General features: G+C 41.8%; 1 protein-coding gene across 1 annotated transcript in view; it reads left to right on the top strand.

Moving 5' to 3' along the window:
* The window catches only part of COP1 (COP1, E3 ubiquitin ligase), a 123,125-nt gene that overhangs the window by 27,644 nt on the left and 75,334 nt on the right, over positions 1 to 20,147 (top strand). Inside the window, exons 9-11 of the mRNA XM_027694763.1 lie at positions 2,419 to 2,476; positions 5,941 to 6,055; positions 9,488 to 9,623. Of these exons, the coding sequence (XP_027550564.1) occupies positions 2,419 to 2,476; positions 5,941 to 6,055; positions 9,488 to 9,623 (309 nt within the window). The remainder of the gene's footprint in view (positions 1 to 2,418; positions 2,477 to 5,940; positions 6,056 to 9,487; positions 9,624 to 20,147) is intronic.

The raw sequence follows: 20,147 nt of genomic DNA, 5'->3' as shown, positions 1-20,147 counted from the left end.
TTTCTTTTTCCCCCTCCCTGTTATTAACATCTTCCAAATGTGAAATTACTCTGCCTGCCCCCCAGCTTCCTTCAGAGGTTCTGTAGCAGCAAACCGAGCCCGGCCGTGGTTGTTGAGCACATCCTCGGCTGTGGGGAACACGTGTTTTCTCTTGTGCCTACACAGGGTATGATGAAATATTAAATTGGGTAATAGCACAGGGCTTGTTTACAGCGTTGCAGATTGCTGGGTTTGTGTACTAATAGAGAACAAGAGGGGCAGAATAAGGGAAGAGAACAAATAGTTCTGTGTGGGGTTTTTTTCCGAACAGGCGCTCGTGCTATTTCTGCTCCCAGTAAATGGTGCAAACAGGAGATGGGGAATAAGCAACTTCCCTGTGACTGCTGTTCAGCAGTAATGGCAATAACAAACCGTCACTAATAGGAGTTTCTGGGGGAAGATTCTGATCTGGAAATGAGTTGCTTGGTAACTCTGATTCAGTTATCGAAACCCTGATCCTCCTTCCCTTCCATTTGTTCTAATTACCCCCTCCCACCCCTCTAATGGGGTTTGTAGTCTGCAGGTTGCCATGTTTTTGTTGCTGTTGTTCCAAGTTTTTAAATGTCATGTTGGTGTGGTTGAATTTCCTATCAGAGCCTAATGTTACAGCTTTTAAAAGAGAACTGAGAGGGCACTTCTGTAATTTTCTGATCACTTGCTTCCTGGTTTTTTTTTTTTGAAAGGAAAAACATTCAAGCATATCCCAGTTAACTCAGCTACAGGCACTGCACAGAAATGAGTTTGAATTTGTATTCTGGTTAGGGGGATGACGTCTGCACTCTTGAAGGCTTTACATCACCAGACAACCTGCAGCAAAACGAGACCAGACACTATAAGTCTGTGTGTTTTGCTGTTAATTGCCACTGTACCTGTCTCGGAGTGAAGCACTTTTTCATCCCTTTCCAGCCAAGTGTGATATTCCTGCTGTTCCTGGCAGGATCTGCTGTACATGTTTCATTATTTCTTGTGGCCACATACTAATTTAAAGTTCATTGTCCCCAGCCATGCCTCTGAAACAGCTCTGCTGTTTTCTCCCTTGCAGCAGCTTGCAGCAAGTAATCATTTTTATCCCTTAGATTTTCTTGGTTTGCAGCTTTTGTGTTGCCTGGAACAGAATTCAATCAGTCTCATTGTCCAAGTTAATTGTTAAGTCTTATTAGTGGTTATCTCTCATCTTCCTGTTTCTCTCCACTTCCAGGGGAGCTTGAAAACATTCTGAGAAATATTTAAGCATTAGTACCACTGTTTCATTCTTCTGGGCTTACAGGTGCCCCAAATGACACTTCAACAAAACCACTTGGTTTATGACCAAGAATCTAAAGTCTATGGATCAGGTCTGGCAGCTGTCATATGATCATCAGTAGGTACAATCATCTTTGACAAACCCAGGACTTACAGCAGCTTTTCAAAGAAACCTTCGGCTTTCCCAGTCAGTGCTAAAATCTAAGGTTACCTTGTAGGAAAGACTGAGAATAACCAACCAAGATAGTTTCTTTTCTGTCCAAGCCAAATGACAAAGCAGAAGTGAGTTACAAAGACTTTTTAGAAACAAATCATGGTGATGTTCATAATTAATAAAATGCTGTTCTCGTGTACTAACCTTTACTTGTCCTGAAAGTATTTGAAATTTGAGTGACAAAGGTACTTTAATCTGGCTCTGGTGTCTTACTGTGGGAGCTGAATATTTTGTCTGTATGTGGAAGAACACTGAACTACTTGTCTTTTTCTTGCATCAGTAGATCCTTTTGCAGTTTTGAAAGTTAAATTTCACTGGCTTTGTATGCATTTGCTAAGTTTTGAAAATAATGATTTAAGATATGTTGTGTCATTATAGGTACTATGTAGCTATATATGGTGTAGCATTTTCTAATAATAGTAATCCTGGCTGTCAGGTTTCTTTTTTTTTAGTTTTTCTGTTTTTCTTTACTTGTCTCTGTTTTGTGTGTCTTTAAAGTTGTCTGGAATACTAGTTTCTGTCTTCTCTAGCTTTTCCTTTCACAGTCAAATGCCATGGCATTAAACTGCTCTTTTTTTTTTTTTAAAGGAACTGAAAACCAATGGTAACATGTTTATTTTCAGAATGTCTTGTCCTGCATATTTAATACAAAAGATACTTTTGCATTCTAATCAGAAATTACTCGATTGCACTACACATAATTGTGTGTGACAGCATCCTGCTCTAGGAGAACTCTGTATTAAAAAAAAAAAGAATCTCTCCCAAACCCCCAAACAAAATATAACCTTTTGTTCCCTGTCTGTAAAATGGATTTCAAAGGCAAATATGCTGCGGAGTGTCAAGGAGGGAATAGCAAACAGGTTAAAAATGGTAAAGGATGGCTGTACAGGGATTTAAGCAGACCATTTCTTTTGTTTTTGCAGTAGTATTATTGACTCCACGGAGTACAGCCAGCCTCCAGGCTTCAGTGGCAGTTCCCAGGTAAGATAATCCAGGTGTCTGTGCACGAGGGGGGGTGAGAGAGTGAATGTGGAGGTTGGGCAGTTGAGGTGCCCCTTCATCCATCTCCAGGGTACCAGTCTTGGAAATGCTTTAACTGGTTGTATGGGCAACTGCAGCTGTAGGGGTGACTGGGAGAAAGACATCTGGTGTAATGTATTTAGACATCTTTTTTCCTAGAGCTGACTCTTCCATGGAAAAGGGGTTATTTTTTGTTCTTCATCTCCCAAGTGGGCAGCATTTAGGAAGGGAGGTAAATCCCTGACCCTTTGCATTGGCTGAAATAGCCGTGGATCAAGCTTGACTTTGAAAACAAGAAGCACTCCAAACATGCAGCTGTTTTGTAGTTTGTCCTCATCAGGGCCTTACAAACTGTATTATAAATGCATGTAGAGGATAAAAAGTTGCATACGCAATGGAGCTGTTTGGCAGGCAGCCTCCAAACTGTCCGATCCGCAGGGCCTCCCGAATTCCAAACAGCACTGCTGTAGTCCTGCAGCTCAGAGGGATTCAGCTGGGCTGAGAAGGTGACACTGATACCCAGCTCACAGCTCTGAAAACGTTAAACAGTTTTGATTTGGACAGATGGAGTGTTGGTCACGTTCCAGCTGTGCCTTGGGTGCTCTCTGGTGGTGGTGGTGGTGGATCCCTGGAACACACCAGCATCAGACTGGTAAACAACAGGTAGCAGTGCTGTTGGAGCTTATTTGATGTAAAGAAAAAAACACCACCTGAGTTTTGGGCTGATGAACATACACATGTGCACGCAGGTTTTGGTGTTTGCAGCTCTATAACTAATTGGTAATTAGAAAATCCCATCTATTAGCCTGGGGGAAAAAAGCCTGTTTTCCTGCTGCTGTGGTCTTGTGAGGATTTTGCTTGAACAAAGAGTTGTAGTTCTGCCTCACTTCAGAGGGCAGGTGAAATGTGGATTTTATGTTCAGGACTCTTGATGTGCTATGCTGTATTTGTTCTCCACTGACACTACTTGTCTCAGTATTTCCAATTTCAAATACAAAATGAATAGCGTAGCTATCCTGCTGGTGAGCTCCCAAAACAAACAACCTAGACTTTTTAGTCATTCTGTATGACAGCCTTATTTGTGTGAGAATAATCTTTTCTGTCCTCGAATGCAATTTCTTGTCCTCAGGAGTGCAAGATCTGTCCTCTCTAGTACAAATTTTCAAATTAAACTTTAATATATGTTTGGATGGGGAGCTGAAAGACAACTCTTGAAGTTAAACACTTCATTCAAAGGTAGTCTAATTTCAGCAAGACTTTACCGTAAAAATAGTTTTAAAAATATAAACTAAATTGCACTTTTTTCCCTAATTGTCAGTCATGGCAAAAATTATAGATTGGGCACTGCTGGCAGTAAGAACTATCTAGGATGGACAGCACAGCTTTCTTTCTCAATATAATTACTTTTTGCATTGCCCAAAAACATGTTGTTAGGGAAGAATTTATATACTACAAAGCTCCAGGACAGTTTTCTTCCAGAAGCTGAGCTTCAGAAGTAAATAGTGGACAAGTCACGTAGGCCCTGGGGAACTCTGCAGGTAGTATTTAATGGCAATGTCCTTTTTCCTGCTACAAATAAGGAGCTTGTGTATAGCTATGAAGCTTTTTTCACAGTTAGAGGACTCTTTAGAGCACCTGGTGGAGATCAGACAGTAAAATCACTCTTGATAAGAGCAATCCAAACTATTGTCCTCAACTAGGACAACCACAGTAGTTTTAGCCATTGAATAAAAATTGCTCGGATATCTTTTCTCTGTTCCCTTGTTTTTCCTCCTGTTGCCCAGCATTGCTTAGCAAGCAGCCCGTGAGCAGACTTGATAGAAACTGAATATGTATTTTTGGTAAAACATGAGCAGATTGAAATGCTTAGCTGGGGATGGTCTGATGACAGTGGGTTAATGCAGATTGATTGATTCCCCAGCACAGCTGGGTCACCATGTGCCAACCTGAGACCTGCTCCAGGGGGATCTTTGGAGACCCAGCAGGAAATGGCACAGCAGACAAACACTTGCCATGATTGATTCCATCTCAGTGTGGGCTGGGCTTATCTGGCAGATCAGGCTCGAGCTTGGGTTATGTCACTCATCATGGCACAGGCAGCTTGTCTTGAGACTGAAGTGGTTGTTCTTTGCTTAAAGTTGTCTTGAGCCCAAATCACTCCTGATGTGCTGAGAGAGGCTGGAGCCACTGCAGGCTGGTGCACAAAAATCATATGAAGAAGCTATAAAAGTGTTCTGTTAGGTATTTCTTAAACCTGTAAAATTTTAGAAAATTGTACTTAAAAGGTATTGATGTAGGAGCACTTCCCAGTGTTGTGTGCTGGGGCTGGAGTTGCTTTTGAGATGAAACAAGCTGTGCAGACCCATCAGTGCTGTCACAGTGACAGTGTGTGGCCTCGGGTGGGAAGTGGTGTTGGGAGGTTTCTCTGCTTGGGGCTTGCTTTTTCCCTAAAGTGTTAGATTGCTGCTCATACAGGTACAAGCAAAAATGTGAGTGGGCTGTAAATTTAGTTTGCTGGATGGCTGTAGTGAGGACAGCCCGTTCTCCTGCATGGATGGAGGGGGAGTTGTGTGTGGAGTGGGTTTTAGTGCCACTGAGTGACGTTGCGGGCATTGTATGTGCTCAGAGATGTTGTTCATCAGGGAGCTTGGTGGTTCTTAAATCTTTTAAAATTTAGCTTTGAGGAAAATAGAAACTAAAGCAAGGGGGTCTTCGTGTTTCTTGTGTATTAGAGGAATTAATTTCCTTTCCTTACTTATGATTAAAATGGTAAGTACTGCATTTTCTGGTTTTGCTTCAGGAGGAAAGTTTGCTTATGCAGTTTAAATCCTTTCTTTCTGCTTCTCACTTTAACTGCTTGGGTAGGTTGGGAAATGTTTTTAATGATGAGTTTCATGGACTTCTTTTCAATTAACCTTTGAACTTCATGCTGTCTTCTCCTTCTCTCTTTGTTTGCTTAGCTTTACAGAGAGTTACTGAGTTGCTTCAAAGGAAGTAATTGAGTAACTAACTCATTAAAATAAACACCTCCTTCTCTTTTAATGAGCTGTCTGCCAGGGATCTGGGGAGTATTTGTTGTACAGTCTGTTTGACTTGTGAAGCTGGAAGATGGCCTCTGCTGTCCATTGCTAGAAATGCAAGACAGGTCTCCCCACGGATTGGGGCTGCCTGTCCTGTGTGTGAGGCTAAATTTTGCAAAGATTCAGGAAACAAAAACTATCTAAAAGCAGCTTTTTTTGGTTGTTGAACGGTGCATCATAGAACCCTAAGGCTAACTGTTGACCGTGGCAAGATTCCTAATTCGTCATTTTGCGCTTCTAACCCGTCACATATATTGTATAATTGTTTATAATTGGGTAAAATCTGTCGACCTGGAACCCAGGCCTGGCTCTCCCTTTCTGAAGTGTTCTCCCTTCTCCCCTCAGACCAAAAAGCAGCCGTGGTATAACAGCACGCTCGCCTCGCGACGCAAGCGCCTCACGGCTCATTTTGAGGACCTAGAGCAGTGCTATTTTTCCACCAGGATGACTCGTGTCTCAGGTGAGTTCCTCCTGCATGGTGTCCCACTTCTGGCATCAGTTACCTCTTGCAGTGCCCAGTTCTCAGAAAAGCCTTGCTTTTGAGAGAGCAGCTTTCCCCTCCTTGCATGGGAGTGTGGCTGTACATATTTATGTGTTACTCAAATCATCCCATTTTGCTTTTCTTGACCGATCTTTGAAGTTGCTAAATTTGGAAAACTTAATCCTGTCAATTTGAAGGGGCACGTGTATTGCTTTGTAATCCTGTACTGTGAAGGGCAAAACCCACAATAAACAATTTCTCTGGTGTTGGTTCTGAAGATGCAAATGCCTGACAGCAGTGGTTGGGTTGTCTTTCTGCTAGATGTAGTATAAAGCCAGTAGTTAAAAACATTGCTATTGAAATGCTACAGAGGTATAAACATAAATTGATAAATTCTCCTGTATTTAGCATGCAATAGGACACTTGGAGGTTATCCTTTATGTTGTCTAGATTGAGTCTTGGTTAACAAATGGCTTGAAGTATAGAATCTGAGTGTGCAGCAGTGCTGTTGTCCCAGGGGGCACACCTTAGATTTAAGGCTTGTTCTGTAGAATTAGCAGCTGTTTTTAAAATTGCCTAGATTGCCTCATTCATAATTGAGTAGCAGTGTGACAGCAGCAAGAGTAATTGTTACCCAGTGTGGATGGATGGTTCCTAATTACATGACAAGATTTTGAAGATTTTAAGAAATGAGAGGGTCAAATGAATATGTCTTGAGGGCGAGGAGGGTTGTTCTGCAGCCCCTCTGGGGAAGAACCCAGCTTGGGGAAGAAAGTTTCAGGCAATGGACTGTGGCAGCCAAGAGATTTGCAGCACCAAGCTGTGAGCTGCAGCCCATATCAAGTGTGACAGACTGCAAGGAGAGCAGCCAGCCCTCAGGGGGTGGGAGAAACCTCTTAGGAACATTAAGGGCCCAGGAAGAGGTTGCTGCATCTTTATGTATAACCTTGGAAGGCAAGGACCAACCTCCGGGGGCACAGATCAGCAGGAGAGCTGGGGTACAAACCCCTGCATTTTTCTTCTCCGTGAATTTGGTTTAAGCTTTAGTCCTGTTAAATAAACAAATAAAAATGTTAAAAATTAATAAATGGCTTTAAGTTAGAAATGCCTACATCTTCTGCCTGCTTCAAAGCAGTGACTGACTCAGTTCTCATTGTGCACAGCAGAATGATTTTAACAGGGAATGCAGCACACTGAGAGGTTGCCTCAGCAGCTGGAATATTGGAGAAGCCCATTGTATGTGTCCAGGCAGTTCCCTGTGAAGTGCCAGCAGGTGCTTTGCAGAATGCAGCTCTTCCCAGATCACACTCAGATCTTTTCATGAAGTGCTATCTTGGTGATGCATAACTGTGTTTATGTAAAAATAATACTTATTAACCAAGGATAACAAATGGGGCTCTTCCCAGCATTCCCTTGTAGAGGACATCTTTCTTTGTAATTGGAACTATAAATATGAATGTGGTGAAACTGGGTTTTTGTATTCATATGTGTCAGCTGCACCAAGAGCAGAGGATTTGCAAATGCAGGTTTTCTCTAAATAAGGAATAACCTATGATACTTGATTACATTTTCCTCTCTTAAATCATTCCTGCGTTTTGACACATTTTAAATAGGATTTAATGTGGATTTAAAGCTTTTTGGAAGCAGTGCCTCTGACTGTTGGAGTAGGGAGTGGAGACATAATATAACTGTAATTATCAAATGGCCTTGCACTTTGACGGGGAAAATGTCTTGAGAAATAACACTCTGTTTTCCAGGCACAGATAGAGAATAAATTATAGGAGGACTGTGTGCTTGATCTCTAAATGAGGGAAATGGAAGGGTAGCAGCTATTTGTCCTTACCATAGTGTCAAACGAGAAAACAGTCTTTGGAAAACACTGACTGATGTTTATGGGCTGCTTCTCAAGCTGTTTTCTGTCGTGGTCAGGTGCTGATGATTTTAATTTGGAGCAGCACTTTGTTCATTTTGCCCCTTTTGATCCATCTGACATGGGTAATGTATCTGCTAGTACCCTTAAACATGCTAATTACTACTAGCCTTCAATGTTCCTTTATATGATCAAACATTAAACAGCATGTAAGGGACACTTTTAAATGCCTTACAAGTGTAGAGATAATAATTTCTGATGGCAAGGAATTACCAGGGTGCAGAAAGTGATTATTCTCTCTGTGTTTTCCCACAAGAAAGCACAGCTGGGTTTTGCTTTTCATAGATCAACCTCTTCCTTTTTTCACCCCAGTGTTTCCAAACCTTTCTAACAAGTGGATCATGTCATTTCCTTGTGCTGCTGATAAGGATGGCTTAGCTAGTGGGTGGAATTTGATTTCAGTGGTATGTGTCTGTGCTGCTGCAGTGGATGCTGTGGTGGAACAGGAGACAAAGTGTGCAGTACCTGTAAACCAGCAGCTCTAGTTCCCCTAAAATGCATTGGTGCAAAAAGATAAAGTGAAGGTAGGAGTGTTAGAGGAGGTGGAGGAGGACTACTGCAAATTTTTTGGGCTATTACAAAGCCTGAAGGCTCTACCTAATGTTTGACTGCAATTCCATGATTGTATTGGGAACCCAGACTTGCCCATGCGATATTGCTGTAAGTTAAGAATTTTTCCTTATTTACAAAATACTAAAATTCAAAATGGTTTTAAAAAAATTATGTTCCTACCAAGAAAAGCTGGGACTTCTGCGAATTCAGAGAATGACTTTCAGCTATCTACACTGCAATTTACTTTTAACTTTTGTAGTAAACTGTTCCATTTCCCACAGAATATTTATCATCATTATTCAAGCTGGCTCGATTTCACCTTGTCTGATGAAGGTCATAATTTTCACAAAACTTCTAGTACAGGGAGCATTCTGGTTTCATGCTTGTCTTCCTTCTCCAGCCCTGAAATGGTTCTCCCTTAGCTCTGTTGCTTTTGGAATATCAAGACAAATATTTTTTACTAAAAGGTATTTTGAATGTAACTGACACCAAATGTAGACAAATGTAACAGAACAGGGAGAGGAATATACTTTCACCCCCACAGAGAACTAGACATGTCCTTTACAGTGCATTTTGATATACTTAAAGGTTTTCTGTTAATAATCTATATGGCCCATGGGCTCTGAATGTGAATAAAATAGATGAGCTTGCCAGGAAAGCTGTATTTGATTTCTAGGCAGATTCTCAGCGCAGTAGGTTCACCCAGCATTGCAGTGGAAAGACTTAATCTGTGCTCTGAAAAATCATAGTACCTTCAGGTAATGCTAGAGGTGAGGGAGAGCCTGGTTTTGACCAAGAATCCTCCCCAGATAACAAGCAGAGGTGGTATCCCATGAAGACATATCTTGATTTTTCTGTTTGTTTGTTTGCTGCTGAGTTTATTTTCTTCCTGTGTTTCTGCCCTCCCCAATGCTGCTGCCTCTCCCTAGATGACAGCAGAACCACCAGCCAGCTGGATGAGTTTCAGGAGTGTCTGTCCAAGTTCACACGCTACAATTCTGTCCGACCCCTGGCAACGCTGTCCTACGCCAGTGACCTCTACAATGGCTCCAGCATAGTGTCCAGGTAAGGCACATCGTGCTTCTGATGACGTATCTCATGTGGATACAGGCTGCTGAGGCTGAGTTAATGACCCACATTAAACCAGTTATGGTCTGTACATGTGCCACACTTCGCACTTGCTACCCAAAAATAGTTTTGTGATTGTGTGTGTGGTAATTTTGTGACTATCACTGATCTGTGAAGGCACTCAGGTATCTCAGTAGTACCTTTTATTCCTGTTGCTGTTGGTCAAGGCCACATCCAGAACCTTTGAGGTGCCAGCGAGCATCAGCAGCTGTTGTACAAAGCCTGTTGTAGGCTCAGTCCTCTTTATGTTAGTTTAGTTGTGTTGTAAGTGATGCAGTTTTGGCGTTTTAAAAACCATCCGTCTTGCTTGGTAATTTTAAGAACCTGTGGTGGGTTTACATTTTAGCAGTAGATCCAGTCATAATGGCAAATAATAAAAAGCTGAGTTGTTTTTAACTGTGACTGCTTGAAGTTGTGGGCATTGGAAGCTCTGTTTGCTGTGTTAAGCACTGGTGGGGGGTGGTTGTGGTAAAGCCAAGGCAACAGCTCCGTTCTTGCCAGCAGCAGCTGTATGGAGTGTTCATGTCCTGTGTGCTGCTGCTGAAGCTCCTCTGAGCCTCCTGTGGAGCAGTTTGGACACTTAACTGGTGAAGTGCTATTGACTCTTTCAACAGAATTAGTTTCTTCTAGTTCAGCTCCATGAACCAGCTCCCTTAGGGATCAGGCTTGAGAGCACATGGAGAGGCTGTGACTTGTCAACAGCCCTAACTTAAAACTGGTTTCTCCCCCACCTTGGGAATTTGCTTAGTCTGTGGTGGCTTGTTTTGGAGCTCCTTGTGGTGGAAAAAATGATGGAATGTGTTAACTGGGAAATCTCTTCTGCCTGGCATGTGTGCAGGACCCATCAGCTTCTTACAGGAATGTTTCACTAATTTAAGTGTTTGTTCACAGCAATCTTTTGAGAGAGAGAAGTATCCTTGTTTTATACATGGGGATCAGGAGATCCAAAGAGACTTATACTTGAGGTCTTGAAAGAAACATTACAAGGACAAGATAAATTAAACTTGGATTTTCTGAGCCTTGAATTAGTGCCTTACAAAGGGGCCATTTGGGTAGTGATGGAACAGCTTGAATATTTGTTGAAAGACCCCAAGAAATGTGTACTATGTGAAGAAATGGAGGCATATGTAGCATAGAATACATATTTTTGTTCAAAGCAGCATCGATTCTCTAACTACTGCAATATGTAGCAGGAATGTATAATGTCCGACTTAGCCACAGAGGTCAGAGCACAATAATCAGGGATCTGACGTATATTTAACCTGCACTGATTGGGTTCACACTTGCTGCAATGAAATGCAGATGGGAATCTCACTGCAACGTAGACAAACTTCCTCAGCTTCCGACTTCAGCATGGATTGGATTTTGCTCCTTTGCCCTTTCTTCTCCTTGACATTCTGCAAGAGAAGCATTTTTGTGGTATTTGGTTAGAAAATGCTGGAAGGGCACTAAATCACGCTCCTGTTTTGAGGGCATCCTAATTCTTGGGTGAAATATATGTTTGAAAAGTATGTGTGCTCCTGCTAAAATGAAGATACTGTGGGGCCTCCCTCCAAACCAGTCCTAGAATTGGTAATTAAATGCATTTCACTGATCAATAACTTAGTTTCCAACTCAATGTTCTCCCCTGTTCATGCTTTTTACTTATTAAAGCATTTGAGAAATTTTTAGGGGTTTTAACATGTGGGCTGAGTGAGACTCTTCACATCTGAGCATGTCCTCAAGTGCTTTAGTTGCTGAATGTGCTGCTGCTGTTGCTCTTGTTGGCTTCTGGCTATTCAAACAGTTCCTGTAAAGTCATAATTTGGCAATCAAGAGTTTATACTTAGTATGTGTTGACCACCATAGTCCTGTGTTCACCATTGTTCTTCATCCAGATTAATAGCCTCAAGTTCAGAGAGTCTGTGAAACTAAACGAGGTGTGTGGCTTAGTGAGGGCAGCTTAAGAAAATTAGAGCAGCTTTTAGGTACTCACAGATGAGCCAAATTAATTAAGGCACTTAAAAAGTGAAAATATGCTTTTAACATGCTCTGAAAAGTTTTATTTATTCTACTGCACTGCCTTTTAAAGGTGTTCCTGGGTATGAAGTAGGAAACACTGATGAGACAGAAAGGAAGTCTTGCTGCTTAGCCTGTTCTGTTGAGACAACTGGATTTAAATACAAAGTAGATACAAGACTACTATGTAAGAAATCTTAATTTTTTTAGGAAGCAATTTAAAGGGATATTTTAAGTATGCTTAAAAATAAAAGTAGAATTGACCATAAGTTAAACTTCATTGCAATTTTTTTTTAAAAAATAAGCTGCTGTTACAAATGTGCAGAATATAGGAGTGTTGAGTTTAATTGCTTTAACCCTACATAAAGTTCACACTCTGGACTCCAAAAGATCTGCTGACTTAAAGAGCTTTGTAAGATGTATTAGCTTTAAGTTCATGAAGGAGGAAGATGGAAATGTTCCTTATCTGCAAAACCCTGATGTTTAAAAGGGAAATAAAGCTGGGTTTATGGTAACAGGGTGAAAACTGTAATTAAAGACAGGCTGCAAAAGCCCTGAAACTGAGTGGCAGCAGCGCTCTCCTGAGCTCCTTGCCACGAGAATGTCTGGACTTCTCAACGCTGTGTATGTTGTGTTCCTATAAAAATCCTGATGAAACGTTTAGGAAAGCTCTAGTTGCTTTTTGGGATGAGGGGACAAGCCAACCTCTGCTCTCCAGTTGCAGGTCTCCCCAGCCTGGCAGGGAGCTTGCCCGAGGGACCAGTGCAAGACTGGTACCCAAGCTGTGCATCTTCCACCACGGGCTTGAGGCCTTATTTGGGAAGGTGCACCCCCTGAGATCGCGAGCCCAGCGGGGGAGAGCTTCCTAACCTTGCTTAGAAACGTGCTCACAAGCAAAAATTTCATCCCTCTGTCGTTTTTTTCCCCTTATTTGCTTCAAGAACAAATGATCAGAGAAGGATGTTCAGGGAAAACACGTTCAAGGCACTGTGGTTGCAGGTGGCTTGGTTTTGCTGTAGCATCGAGGGGACTTGCAGCACGTTTGCAATATGAACATGTACCTCAATGTGCTAAATGGCTTTTTAATACACTCAGCTCTATTAAGCACAAAGTGTTTACATGGTTTTCACAAGTATATTAAGTTTTGTTAGAATTGGGCCAAGGAATACATTTTCCATTTATTATGCCCCTAGACAGAGCAGTTGTCAGAGCTTAACTTTCCTTCTCTCTGCTGGCAGTGGCAGTAAATGTAAAGGCTTTCTTTTAAAGATGAGTCTGTAAACTGCTGCGTTAGCATTACAATGATTTATGGAGAAAATTGCTTTACCACTGTCAGAGGCCTTCAGAGAATAATGTGGCAGTCTTTCATATTTCAAAAAAAAAAAGGAACAAAAATGAGAGAAATACACTACAGCAAGATGTCTCTTGGAAACCTGGGTATCAGGGAGCTCGTTCTCCCTGCTCTGTGGTTCCCAGCTCTGGTGGGAACATGAATATGTCTTTATTTTAAGTTCTTCTGAGTTAGGTTACCATTTCTCTGAAAAATGCCATCCAAAGGGGGTTGGATAACCAACACTAAATGTATTTATCTAAAGGCACAGTGATTTACAGAGAGGAAAACAAACAACTTGTGTTTTTGGCTGCTAAAACTCTTACCTTTGGTGTCCCTTATTTTGTTTATTTCATCTTTTGCTGTTATTCCATTGCCTCTAAATAATGAACAAGATGTGAAGAGGTTTCTCTTAGATTTAATTGCACTGTTTGGATGCTATTTCAAGATTGCATTTTTGTTTGTGTTGACCCTTTCAGTAACATGACCTGAAATCCTTTCTTCAAAGGTGAGCTTGAAAGAAAAAAATCCATTAGGAGTGAGTTTTTCATGTATTCATTGAACCATTCTATTTTTCTGTTCCCCTTTTTACTGTGGACTACAATTACTTGTCCATATAAATTCTCAGAACTAGACTTTAACAAGATACCTTTTAGTTCTGTGTTGGCCATAACAATCCCCCCTTTTCCCTTTTTGTTTTGTTTTTTTTTCAGTGCTTGGGCTGGCCAGGATTAGATGAGCCATTTTATTAAGTTCGTGACCAGCAATGTTTCTATCTTGGTGGTAAAGATAAATTAATGAAATGGAAGTGGGTTTATCCTTCACAGGATTATGTTTCAGAGTGCAGCAGATGCTGCTCCATGAGAAGGTGAGAAATGAGGAGGGCTGGATTTTTCTTATAGCCTGTTAAATAAATCATTTTTTAGATGGATTCTTTTTTATTTACAAGTGGCAGCTCAAAACTGTGAATGGATCTGTCTTTTTTGAACTGTTCCCACAAGTAGAGAGAAATGCTTGGATAAAGAGACTTAAACTGCAGAATGGCCAAGGAAACTTGAAGCATAATTCCCTGAACCTGCTTGAAGGTTGTGCTTGTCCTGTGGTCCTCTTACGTTATTTCATCTGAGGTTTTGGCCTGTAGACCAGAGTTTGTCTGGGGCTCAAATAGGATTTTAAATTAGAGCTGAGCGAAGTGCAGAGCCTTTCCCTCACTTTCCCATCTTTTTCTCTGGAGTGCAGAACTGATACATTTCCTAGTGCTACATAAATGTGGTCTGAGTTCCTTGAGTAGAAGCTAAATGTGACTCATACCCAGCAGAAGGGTTATACAGGTGTCAGTTCTGATCTCCAAATCAGGGTTCAGAGTACACTCAGCCCTGTAATGCAGCCCTCCCAGTCCCCAGGAAGGGCTGCTGGTACCCAAAGGGCCTCTGACATCAGAATAGAGTGTATTTTCTCTTGACCCAAAAAGCAAACCTTCTGGTGACCACAGTGATGCTGCACAGAGGAGTTTGTTTTTCCATCAACCTAAGGGCTAAAACTTAAATAACTTGACATTGGCAAGTTAATAAATGGAAGTTGCATGGCTACCAGTGGGACCTCATTTTTTTCCTCTTAATTTCAGACTATTTGGTAGTAGGAAGATCATTTTCCCATTAAACTCTATTAGTGCTTCAAGCCTGTCTCCATCTGCAGATAATTAGATGAGAGTTTTCACCTGGATTTCAACTTTATGAATTTTTATAAATGGTCTGTTAAAAGTATTGAGCGGTCTTTTGATGAATTTGGGGATTGGCTTTTAAACATGTTTCAAATAGTGACTGCACTTCAGGTCTTTAATTTTTTATCTCTCTTGAAGACACTGTGCAGTTCACCTAAACAGTTTCCATTTCATGGCAAGTGTCTTGTAGCAGTCCCTGGCTCAGCATGGGGCAGTCCAGCTTTGGAGTGGGCTTCCCAAAGAGGTGGTGCAAGCTCCACCCTCAGAGTTATTCAACAACAGGCTGGAGAAAGCCCTGAGCAACCTGGTCTGACCAAAGAGCTACCCCTGCTCTGAGCAGGATATTGGACTAGAGACCTTAAAGTCTTGGGGACTCTATTTGTGATAAAGGTACATGATCACTAGAAATTTGACAGTTCTGTCCTCACTTTCTACTGAGCATCCTCCTCTGGCTTCAAGTTTTAAGGAGGAACTCCTTATATGACTTGTGTAGTGAAAAGGGAACTTCACCCCTACAAACTTTAAGATCCATTATAAATGCTTATAATTTCCACAGGATTGTATTTATTAGATTTAAAACTGGGTTTTTGGTTTTTGTTTGTTTGTTTCGAAAAGCAGCTTTGTGAAAGTGCAGGAACTCAAAATGGATGCTGTGGTGTCAGGAATGTCCTCTGAGAGATTAATATTCAGGATAGGAGGATGGTACCATGTGAAAATTGCATTGCATCATTGCATTTGCCCCTTCTTGGCTGATCAGGGTGGAAATCTTTTCAGTGAGGCTGCAGGTATCTGCCCTTCTGTCCCTCCTGATGTCCATGGGATAATGGCTGTCATCAGGCAGTGGTGCTGTGTCTTGGCCTCAGGAATTGCAAGCCATGAAAGCTGTGGTTTCACAGCATCTTCTGCACAGAATTCCCATGCCAACACTGTCTGTAAAAGCCAAAGACGGATTTCTTTTAATCCCCCCCCAATTTTATAGCTTTCATTTGACACTGAGTGTTGATACAGTGAATTCTTGTTTCTGCTTGAAGACACAAGCCTGTTATTAATAGAAAATGGATTTCTGTTGCTTATTACAATATTCTTTTAATTTTCTAGCTATATTTATTGGAAAAGCCTAAATTTGCTTGGAGCTAATGATCTGAAAAGTATTAGCATGCCTTTGGATTTATTTTTTTTTTTGTTCCTTCCTTGCTAACTAGAAAAGTTAGTCTGTTAGATGGTAGGTAGTTGAAAAAATATAATAAGGTAGTGTGTTAAAGCATGCAAAGATGTATAGTGTGGGCTTAAATGCTTCTGAGAATAAACCTGACAAGCAGCTCAGCCTGGAGAAGAGGCTTGAGCTCATGATTATTAATATAATATCATTTGTATTAATAAATACAGTCTCTAAGTCATGTTTGGGATTTATGTGCTGCATAGTTGTTTTGTAGAATAAGGTAATAAATAACATAGAATAAGTTATGAAGTGATGCTTATGTTCTCATAGGATTATATACAAGTGTGTGCATACATTTGTGCTAGTGAAGATGGAAGGCAGATCAAGTTTCTCTATATGAGGCTGAAATTAAGGTTATGCATAAACCATTCTTTAGGAAAAAAATAAAGGTACTTATGGATAGCATTCAAAATACTGATGAAATAAGATTCAAAATGCCAACACAACAAATCTCCTGAAACAGACTTGTCAGTTGGATGAAAAATGCTTCAAATGATGTTTTAACCTCGTTCCATCAATACCAGGCAAGCAGGACCATTGCAGTTAATTGCCCCAGCCCATCCTTTGGCTCCTTGGAAAGGCTCATCTGTGGCATATGGACTCGATATTTAGGAAAGCTGCCGCCCTGACTTGTGGTGCCTGTTGGATTCAGATGTGGAGTCTAAAGAGGTTACTGTCTCCAGCTGTCCCTCCTGGTGCTCTGCAGGGTGTCTGGCAGAGGAGCTGATGGCAGCGTCAGGCAAATTTGGAGGGTTGAGTTACTGGGTTGGAGGCTTGGGGTGGTGACTTGTCCTGTGAAATGGGACCTCTGGCAGTGTGGTCAGCTGGAGAAAAACATCTTCAGCTGCTGCTGTGAAATCATGGAGGAATCACGGAGCTTGTGGGCAGACTGCATTGTTTACAGTCTCAGTACTGATGGAGGTCCCTCTCTCAGATCTAGTTTTTCCCCTGCCTCTTCAGCTCTGTCAGCAGCTGCCTTGCTCAATTTTTCAAGAAACAAAATCCTTGTTGGTGTAGTAATAAATGTGGTGGTATGGAAACAAGCTTGCAAGCTTCTGAATGGCCTTATAGTTTAAAGGCGCTTCAGTATCTATCACAACTGATTGAGCTTCTTCCTACTTGGTGGTGTAATCCTGAAGAGATGGTACTGATGTTCAGGCAACCTTACAGGTTGTTGTGGAGCAGGGTTCCCCCCTCAATCTTCCTTCTTAGACAACTTGGGCAGATGCTGCTGTCTTCTGTTCCACCTGAACACGAGGAAGAACTTCTTCACTGTGTGGGTGACGGATTGCCTGGAGAGGGTGTGGAATCTCCCTCACTGGAGATATTCCAGAACTCTCTGGATGCAATCCTGTGCCACGTGCTCTGGGATGACCCTGCTTGAGCAGGGAGGTTGGACCAGATGACCCCACCAGTGGTTCCTTCCAACCTTACACATTCAGTGATTCTGCACTGGAAATGTTTCCCAAGCTTGAAGGAGCTGAGTGTGCTTGGATACTTGTGACCTCTTGCACTGTGGGATTTGGCAGGGTTGGGGCTGTGCTCCAGCCACTGTCAGAGCTGTTCAGAACCTGCTGTGCACCAGCCCAGTTGGGTGAAATGGCAGATCCTGGGGTTATACGAAATACTGCAGCAGGCAGACTGATCCTTTGGCTTGAATTTTAAACAGTGTTATAAGAAACATTCTGCATTTAACCGTTGGCATTTTTAGTTAACGTTTCCCTACTCCAGCTTGTTTAAAACGGTGTTTGTGGAAAAACTAAATCTAATCCTCATTAACTTGCATGGTAGTTGTTTGCAGCGGCTTTGGCTCATTGTACTTCTTTGGATCTGGCATGGAAAAAGCCTGGGATTGTCGTCATCTTCTCTTCAGCATGCAGAAGAGCATCGCCTCGCAGGAAAGTGGCTTTTTATCAATGCGCTTTATGTTTGGTTGCTTGCAGAATTCAGCAGTTCCCTATAGGTTTTCTCATCGTTAGTGCTAATTAAGCCGAGTTCCCCTGAATGCATGTTTGGAAAAAACCTCATGCAGCAGAAGAGGATGTCTCTAGCTGTAGTCTTACAGCCAAGGCTGGGAGTCTGCTGTGGCTTCCTGGGAGATTTTGTATTTAGAGGAGATTTGGGTTCATGGTAACTTCTCTGCAAAGCAGAGAGGACCATGGTTCTGAAAAGGGAGCTATTGCAAGGAGCCCAATTAATCTCATAGCATAGTATATGGTCTCGTTGGGCTTAAAAAAAGAATGACTCTGTTTTATCCAGCGATGACAAAGCATGAAAGTAGCTCTGTTGGGTTTGATTTCTGAGCTGTGAGATGGATCTGAGCCCGCCAAACCTCCTGGATTCAGGCTTAATATTCTCCTTTAAACAAGCTCTTTATGGAACGGGCGTACTGCAAAGTGGTCTCTGTTAGAACTGATGGCATTTCATTACACTTAAAAGGGTTTTTGTGAGCATGAAGTGGGCCTGGAACTAGCTCTAATGACATTACTTTGTTAATGCAGTACCTTTTTATGCCTTCCTTCAAAGGGAGCAGAACAGACCTTCAGGCTACTGTGGCTGTAAGAAAGATCCTGAAAGTATGATTGCAGCATGGCTGGTGCAATAATGTCTTCCCAAGGGAGCCTGGAGCTGAGGGCTGTCCTTCCCTTGCAGTGCTGGCTTTGATGGGCTGCTCTAACACCTTTCCCTGTCTGTTGCCCAGATGTGGAGGGGGGAAAAAAGATAATCAACACACAGAGCTGACTTTCTGGTGTCTTATATTTATGCTCCAAATAGAGGTTTGCTGAGGGGAGTGAATTCTCATCAGGTGTTTGGAGCCTGGAGGAGGCACAGTGGCAGGGGAGGGTACCCAGGGTGCATTCAACAGCAGCTGGTGCTGCTGCTGGAGCTGGAATATCCCAAACAACTCCCTGGAATGGAATCAGAGTGAAATAACTTGGGATCCTCTGTCTCATGGTTCTCCTTAGGCATCCATTAGGCTTGAATCTGATCTACTGAGAGTAGCCAAGGCAATTTTACCTTGATGAGAGGACAAATCCAAAGATTTTTTTGGTGACCTGGGGGTCACATTCAAGTCAAATTAATGTGATTTTTAAGGATGAAGGTGGTTCACTCTCTGATAGAGTGACTTTGAGGGGTAATCTCATTTATACATATAACTTATCTATCCATATAACGGTCTAGAGAATCAATGCTTTCTCTAAGTGGTCCTTTCTGACTAGAGATTGCAATAACCTCTCTGGGATTGTGATATGCTTGCTCAGTTTATATTTTGGAAAACATTTGGCAGCGTGGGGGTTTGAGTCAGGGAATATATTCTACAGTGGTGGTGCGTCCTTGTCCCTGTGGCACAGGTTAAAGGCTCTGAAATAGCAGCAGTGACCTTATTTAGGTGATGCTCTGTAGTAAGGAGTAACTAATGCAATTGTTGCTTCATTAAAACAAACAAAAAACCCCACAAAACTCACCACATTTTATTTGGTCACTCGCAACTTTAGCAAAACAGTCCCTTGATACTGAAACTTCATATGCTTTGTCTCAGTAACTTTTGGTTTTGTGTGACAAAATTTAGACTTTGAGCTGATGGAACACAAAATTCGAGGACTTTAATAGCAGCTTCCTATGCCTGAATATAGCTCTGTTTTCAAAGACCACAAATTAGTATGCTCTTGCATGCTTGGTGACACTAATTGCTTTACTTTAAAGTATCAGTCTGCTGTAAAAATGGTCTCTCAGGTGTGTGAGAATAATACCAATTTCTGTATAGGTCCTAGATGCTGAGCAATCTACACTGGTGCCCAAGGTGTTGGATCGTAACCTAAATTTCTAACCTTTATTGAAAGAGGTAGCCAGGCCATAAAATGGGGGACTTGTGATTGCTAGAAGTGACAGGATATCTCTTAGAGGCCAGGGAGTGGAAGAACAGAGTGAGAAAGGCTTTAGGGAAATGTTACTGAAGAGCAAAAGCTGCTGTTGGCCTCTCTCCTTCCTCTCAACCATCAAGACCCCCAAAACTGAGAACAGTACATCTGTGTTGCAATTAAATATGTGACCATGGCAAGATATGAGTTAAGGTTAGAGACACAGAAATAGAAACAGCACCAGATTGGGTAAAAGTAGAATTGAAAGGCTTTGGTATATTCAGGGAGGAAAATATATGTGCGTGTGTGTATGTATGTATGTATGTATGTGTAT

The sequence above is a fragment of the Neopelma chrysocephalum genome, unplaced genomic scaffold (genome assembly GCF_003984885.1).
Source record: "Neopelma chrysocephalum unplaced genomic scaffold, ASM398488v2 Primary Assembly neopelma1_98, whole genome shotgun sequence".
Classification (NCBI taxonomy): Eukaryota; Metazoa; Chordata; class Aves; order Passeriformes; family Pipridae; genus Neopelma; species Neopelma chrysocephalum.
This window is presented reverse-complemented; position numbering and strand designations above follow the sequence as displayed.